The sequence below is a fragment of the Apostichopus japonicus genome, chromosome 8, assembly GCF_037975245.1.
Source record: "Apostichopus japonicus isolate 1M-3 chromosome 8, ASM3797524v1, whole genome shotgun sequence".
In the NCBI taxonomy this organism is placed as follows: domain Eukaryota; kingdom Metazoa; phylum Echinodermata; class Holothuroidea; order Aspidochirotida; family Stichopodidae; genus Apostichopus; species Apostichopus japonicus.
Window position 1 is genome coordinate 12,041,359 of NC_092568.1, and position 7,765 is coordinate 12,049,123.

At 39.3% G+C, this 7,765-nt stretch overlaps 1 protein-coding gene across 1 annotated transcript; it reads left to right on the forward strand.

Moving 5' to 3' along the window:
* Positions 1-274: 274 nt before the first annotated feature.
* Positions 275-1,679, forward strand: LOC139970456 (extracellular signal-regulated kinase 2-like). The gene is made up of 2 exons (XM_071976183.1): positions 275-463; positions 678-1,679. The coding sequence occupies exons 1-2, from the start codon at positions 275-277 to the stop codon at positions 1,467-1,469; spliced, it is 981 nt and encodes a 326-aa protein (XP_071832284.1). The 3' UTR covers positions 1,470-1,679.
* Positions 1,680-7,765: the final 6,086 nt, after the last annotated feature.

Consider the following 7,765-nt stretch of genomic DNA (forward strand, 5'->3'; position numbering starts at 1 on the left):
TAGTGACTGTACGTGATTTTGGAACTGGGGTGATTGCGGATGTTTTCCAAATAACAGGGATCTCACCAGTATCAATTGTAAAGAAGACTTTTGCCACTTTGACGCCTCAAGCAAGTCAATTGTGAATACATAAAGAAGTTATCCTGTACATGGTCATGTACGTCCGGCAAAATTATCTTTCAAATAGCTATACAATGAGAGTTGTTTATTACTCCTCAGCTCACAAGACACTAAATCCAGTGGTGAGCTTCACGTCTTCTCTGTCTGTGAGAGGATGGGACTTTCTAACGTTCCCTACATCCCTCCAGGTGATCTAGAAGAGGTTGAGGATGAGTGGGGTATGCCCATCATTCTAGGGGGAGGTGGTAATGGGGCTGTACAACTGATGAGAATCAAACCAACTCAAGTACTTTGTGCAGTCAAGACACAGTACAAACATCTCAATGAAGAAACTGCCGGTCAGGTAAATAAACCATATAACTCATTTACATTATAATTAAATTTGTAGTTATGATTTACGTAAACTGACATTAAAACAGCTGTTTCTTTTATTTCACCATATGTTACTTTAATAACATATTTTGTTTGCTAGTTCATTACTTTCCAGAATTTTAGTTAAACCCCTGTTATGATTGCAGCAAGAATTTTGATAGAAATTTGTTGTTCGATTTGTTTAGTTTATGCCTCGGAAAGCAGTTTGTGGCTTTCATATTTGCATGGTATTATTTTCCTCTCTTTTTCAGAACTTTGCACGAGAAGTCAGAGTTTTGAAAGCATTAGAAGGCTTGGAGTGCATTCCAACATTTTTCGGCGTCACTTTGCCCCCAGATGATGGACCTTTTCCCGCCATAGTTCAAGAGTTCGTCACAAACGGTCAATCGTACACTGCAACGTCACTCTATGATGCCACAGACAAGCGTCTTATCACGAAAGATAATTCTTTACAGGTGGCGATGGATATCTGTTTGGCTCTAAGGGACATGCACGCCAGGTATTGGTTGCATTGTGACATCAAATCGGACAACATTCTGTTGCAGCCATCGAGTGTCGCAGACGACACTGAGGACCTCTGGGATGACGTCGACAGCGTTGCATCATGGGAACCAACTCAGGACATATATCCTACCGAGTCAAATCCAAACTTCAAAATTAAATTGATTGATTTTGGTTTGACATTAAACATGAATGATCAAGAACAATATTTACAATTCACCGACGAAAGACAAACCGAGATGATGAAGAATTCCATTCATGTTGCACCGGAAGTAATTACAGGTCAAAGGCCATTCAGCAAAGCTTCTGATGTATTTTCCATCGGCCGCGTCCTGAAAGACCTCAGTGTCGTCGGAGACGACTATCTGTTACGTCTTGGAGAACAATGTATGAAACCTAATCCAGATGAAAGACCAAAACTTGATGACGTCATAGACATCATAAATGTCAGGATACAGAGTGTGAAGATTCCTTAATGTTACAATAATGAACCTTAATCACGCGAATCATGGTGCTTAAGTGAAAGCCGAAAATCATGAGAAAACATCTTTTAAGACATATTTTAATTACTATCACTGATGATTATCATGTGATTTTTATTTTCATGGTAAATTTTTTATTTATTTTTTATTTTCGTATATTGCGCGAAATACACCTTATTATATTTGGATACGTGCAATAATAAATTTAAGTTAAGAGCAAAGACATCGTTTCTTAATGTGTATTTTTGCTCTTATTGAATTCATGAATCTTTACCAACTACTCTGGGAAGCACACAAACGTATTTACCTTTCCATACCATTTTGGATGAATTAGCTTACCTACACTTGATGACGTCATTGGCAATATGTAAGCACACAGAGTAACCAGGTACCATAACGGGTTGTACAGATCAGCCTCAGTTATAAGGATCACTGGCTTCAGTGGATTCGGAAATAAATTAATTAATTCGTGGTTTTGTTCATAACAGTAACACAGGAGTAGGCCAAGTAAAATACAGTGAAAGAGAAAATTTTCCCACACACCCACCCTGTACTTATTCATATATACACACGCACAACGCATACAAACTCCAACTTTATTGCTGATGTTGAAGGCCTACACGGCAAGTACCACAACCACATCAAAACTTTCTTGTGGTACATTGCATCTGATATAACACAATTGTATCAATATATCGGTAAACAGGCGCGAATAAAGGGGTGTAGTGGTGTTCACTCCTCCCTTCCTCCTTATTTATAGCGCAAAAATGCTTCAGGATGAATCATTTCAAGTCATCAGTTTTATATTTTATGGGGAATGACCAAGGGACAACAACAACCCCTCCCCACGTACCCCCTTCAATATGAAGCGGCTTCAACAACTCCAATATCACAACTTCTCCTCTTTAAATCCTGGATCCGGCCCTGGTTCACTTTTAGGGGAATATTTCTATACGTACGTACATCGTTGATTATTATGACAAAGGTATGGGACTACAGCAGCACCTAAATCACCCATGATGCTGTTTTAAGTTCTTAACAAATATGGACGAAACACTGTAACGTAAGTATTAGAAAATGCTGGTAAACGCTGATTAGTTGCCTTTTCCTTACTTGTAAACCGATCCGTAATCATCGGTGCCTCTCCTTAAATTGTTGCTGGACCACCTTAAACTATTGGTACCCAAACCCCCCTCTCCCGCACCACCCAACTCAGAGTTCTTGGCTACCAAGGCCTCAATCACATACATAGGCAGAGTGTTAGTAAATTAAACTAAAAATAAACTAGTATTATTATAGAAGTCAAAGAACCCCTATTTATTATATCACTGAAAAAAAAGATCCTTTTATATCACTGAAAAAAAAATATCACACAGTTCTATCATTTTGAAAAACAAAAAAGTAAATGCCGCCTCCATTTATAACTGCTATGAATTTTTACTCTAAGTTTGTTCAATTCCGTTCACTAAATTGGGGATATTCGTACAAAAAAAACCCCCCATAACTATACACATACGCAACAAAAATTGCAGGGTTAGCCGTGTGGCAAATTAAACATGTAAACTATAATGGACACAATTAGCATCCGTACAGACATCGTTTGTAGCTTCTCACGTGGTTCTGGAATGCAAAGCATGATGAGATAGAATCGTAACCTATGCAATCATGCTGGCGGATGAATGTGTGCGTGCGTGCGTGGGTGTCTCGTGTGTGTGTGTGTGCCGCCTCGCTTGTAAACACGACATCTCAAGAACGAAAGCTTGGACCAATCTCATATTTCTTGTGTAGCAGAACCACATTTAGGATAAAAAGCCTATTGTTTTTGCTGGAGGTCAAAGGTCATTTGGGGTCACCAGGGGGCAAATTGTGAAAACCTTGTAAACACGATATTCCAAGAAGGGAAGCTTGGATCAACCTCGTATTACGTGTGAAGGAGTACCACATTAAGTAGAATAAGCCTATTGCTTTTGTGGAGATCAAAGGTCATTTAGGGTTAGTAGGGGTCAAATTGTGAAAACCTTTTTTAACACGGTATCTCAAAAAGGGAAGCCTGGAACAATCTCATATTTAGCATGCAGTTGTGACACGTTAAGTAGAAGACGCCTTTTGTTTTTTGTAGAGGTCAAAGGTCATTAGGAGTCACCAGAGGTTAAATTGTGGAAAGCTTATTTCATAATCTACTGTATCTCCAACCGACCAGCCGATTAGATAACATAAGAATTGGAGGGGTTGTTGGCAATTAGAAATTAGCTTATGGGCATACGTAGATAGTTTCAGCAAACCAGCGACCAAACTGACATTGAATTAAACGTGTACTCCGTACATACATGTGAATAAAGTTGTATATACTGCTTGTACGTACATCGGTAAACCCGTTGCGAGTGGAAGATAGATGCTCTTTCAACCTTATATTTCCAGTGCGAAAAAAAAACGCTTTGATTTAGGCAGTGTATTGGAGTAAAAGCGATAATTTCGCACACCAATCTGCAGCTAAAACACAAGATAAATAATTGGGAAAATGTATGTATCGCGCTAATCGAGTAGCGGTTCAAAGTAGCAGTGAGGTACTGCATAGGACTCGCGCACACCTATAGCTACTGTATAATATATGGCTAGGATTAGAGGAGCCCTAACGTAACAGAAGCCAAGCTAGCTTCGTAGTTATTTTTGTAGATGTTTTATGTTATTTGTTTGAGGCACTAGTAGGTCTAGCTGCTTATTTATGATTCTGCGACATGTTTAACTCTGTTCATCCCTTACTTTTGGTAGAAAAGTTGAAATTTCTGGCTATAAGTGCCTAACCTTTGTTCATAGAAAATATTTAATGTTGTAGATCTGTACTATTAAGATTTGAACATCAGTCTTAGTGGCGAGTGAATTTTGCGTTTTGGCGAGTAGATTTTTAGTCACGGTCGCCAAATAGCGAGTACTTTTAACAATATTTCAGTGTCGATGCCAGAAAACTTTTAAAACATGATTTCTCATAGTAAAAACCATGGATACTTTTCATACATGGTATATGGACTTGCCATATTGAGTACAAGAATCCTGTTGCTTGTGAGGTCAATTCTCATATGAGGTCACCAGAGGTCAAACTCTGAAATCCTTTACATGATATCTAACGATGGGAATCGTGGTTACTTCTCATAGAAGGTGTGTGGATGCATCACATTGAGTACATGACCCCTATTGTTTTTGGTGGAGGTGTGTATTACATCGTTCCGTAGACTGACCTGCGTTTAGCATGTCATAGTATAGTGGTTCGGGCCAATTATATTGTGACAGCTATTTCTGGTTAACAAGCATATGTCTACTACTATAAAGTCATCGAAACGTCAGTGAATTTTGCATTCTGGTTTCATTTGCTTTATACGTCGTCACTAAAGGCCTATATATGTCAGAAGAGGCTTCATAAATGTGGTGGGGGGGCGGGGGGAGTGAGGGGGGGGACAAGCAAACAGTTTGGGATGGGGTAACTTTGAGAAGTGGAAAAACGCACCTTAGTAGGTTAGGGGTACACGTCCTAGTCCCAACTCCAAGCTTCATAGATGAAGCGAATTTAAATTTTATGAATATTCAAACCAAGTTAAAAACTACATGACAGAACTTGAATTATACTTACATTCCTCGAGAATATATCTCCAGGTCTAGAGGGCGAAGTTCCCAGAAGCTCAAGCATATTCATTTTTCTCTTGTATGTGAGAAAGAGAATTTTTTTTTGGAATCTATTTCAAAGCCCTTGTCGGGGGAAATCCCCCAAAAGTTTTACGATTTTGAGATATTTCTTGTTCTCTCCGTAGCGACTTTAAAACAATATTTAAAGTGTTAAAAAAATTACCGAAATCGAGACAGAAGGTAGAGTAGGGCTCAACCACGTATACTTCTGGGTGACTTAAACCCCTAGAAAGAACGGGAGAGGGGGGGGGGGACCCAAACCCCAATGGCAGACAAAATATTACAAAAAAAGTCTAAAGTACAGTAGCCTACATCAAGATATATGTATACGTCGTACGACAGTCGAAAGAGCCTATATCGTGAAATGGAAAGTCAACGATACAAGCGTCATGTAATACCTCAAAATAAGGGGAAAAGGCATTGACCCCTCGATCACACTAAGAAGTCTGGCTGCGCGCCTTTGTGAAGGGGAATAATGTGTCAAATTCAATATCAAACATATCTCAATCGGGGGGGGGGGGTCACAGCACTTATTTAGGGGGGGCAAAATGTTTATTTGTGAATGCGCCGTCCCGGAAGAGGGGTCTAAGGGGAGGGGTGTCTATATTTTGCAACTTGACGTAACTTAATGTTCAAGAATTTTCTGGCTTAGTCTGTCAGATATTTATGTTTTTAATTTAGGCGGATAATAAAGTTATACCAACAAAAATGGTAATTAACCCTTTTGCTTTGATAATGTTTTAAAATAATTAAGGATAATAAAATGCAATTTGGTGCTATCTGGTGATTATCCATTATGAGAGAACAAAAAGATCTTTTCTGCTTGAATAGTTGGGCGAAAGCCTACTTCAGCCCCTCCATCTCAAGAGGGTTTGGGGAATTTAAATTCATGCCGGGTACTAGTGCTAGCGGTTCACGCCGGGGCCTCTGTAACCTTGTTAGAGAGAAAACAACTGGTTATTGTGATGGTTGGTGGATAGAAGTTTAACTGATGAACATAATATGTTTCGTCCTTTGTAAGAAAAGTTTTTGCTTGAGTATTTTTTTAACACTACAAATCGTATCTGGGGGCAGGGACGTCGCTAGAGGGGGGTGTGGGGGGGTGTCTCACCCCCCAATCTTGGTTAAAATGACGATAGTTGGAAAATTTGAGTGCGACAGTCGAAATTTCCGACTGTCGGAATTTCCGACTGTCGCCAGCTTCAATTCGGAATTTCCGACTGTCGCGCTCTAATTTTTCTGACTGTCGCACTCTTATTTTCATATGTTTAAAATTTTCGATCAAAATTGACCTTTAATCAGTCATATTTACCACGGTTTCCTCGTCACATTGAGAAATTGTATCTCGCGATCCTTATACTCCACCATACAAAACTTCGTATGATTTTGAATACTCTAAACAAAAATACAACGTTCGCCAACTTCAATTCGGAAAATTTCTGTATTAATTTTGCTATTGGGTGGGTCGACCTTGTTCGCTAGCTTAAAGTAAGTTCAGGATATACCAGGGACGTAGCCAGGGGAGCAGGGGAGCGACTGCTCCCCCTTTGAGTGCCGAAAAAAATGTGTAAAAACTGTTGTTTTTTAGCATAGTATTTTGTCAGTGCTCTTTTGATCTTGAATACTCGTCAGCTCCGTTAACTCGGTTATAATCGTAATAACATGCAGGCCTACTGATTCAACTACTTACTTAGTTTGGCAGATGAAATTAGATAAATTTAGCCTATAGCCTATTTCAAACCTACAGTTGGCCACTGCGTAATAAAATACATATTGCCTACCTATAACCTCACTAGATGGAATGTCACGAACCGTATGCACAACGACGACGACAAGTTCGTTCTCATCCGTTCTATGTTCGTCCTAAGTTGTTGCACGAACAACATGTTATGAAGCTAAGCTAGCAATCGTACGTGATACGCACTTCCTATAAATAATTATTACACTGTTAATACACGGAGATAACGATATTTTTTTAGGCCACTGCAAATCTGGCTGTCTTACAAAATATGAAAGTTTATATTGTCCATCAATTAAGTTCGTCAAATGTATTTAAGTCCAGACATTGGACAATAAACAAGAATCATCCTTCTGGAAAAATTGTAAAAGAGCACTATGTTTGTCTTTCTGATATATTATGTAAAAGAACATGTAAAAGAATTCAAACAGGAAACAAAATCTGCTGATAGTATGATATCATATGATAATGATGAAATTGGCAACAAATTGCACCAGATCGCATCTATGGACCTTCAATTGTTCAAAAAATCTCAAAGGGGAGGGGGACACTCCCTCCCCTTAGACCCCTCCCCCATATCAATCGCAAAAAGTGCTTCCTCTTTCAAATTCCTGGCTACGACGGTGGGATATACATTGTCTCTATGGTATACAATTAAAACACTCAATGCTAATCTACGGAAGTTTAAAAGTGCCATCAACATAAGCAAAAACTTTGCCCCATAAGGTACAAATGTATTGCAAAAGTTCGGAACAAAAGTGCAGTCGCGAAAGATGGGGTGTCTAACTGACACTGACCGTATCGTTCACGATGAGTGCGGGGGGGGGGGGGGGGTACAAGGCAGCAGTCGGAATTTTTTGACTCCAAAACCCATCCA

Excerpts from the sequence above, each read along its gene's own strand:
- LOC139970456 (XM_071976183.1), top strand. The coding sequence starts at position 275 with ATGGGACTTTCTAACGTTCCCTACATCCCTCCAGGTGATCTAGAAGAG. Across the intron at positions 464-677 it reads ATGAAGAAACTGCCGGTCAG|TTTATGCCTCGGAAAGCAGT; the intron begins GTAAATAAACCA and ends CGATTTGTTTAG.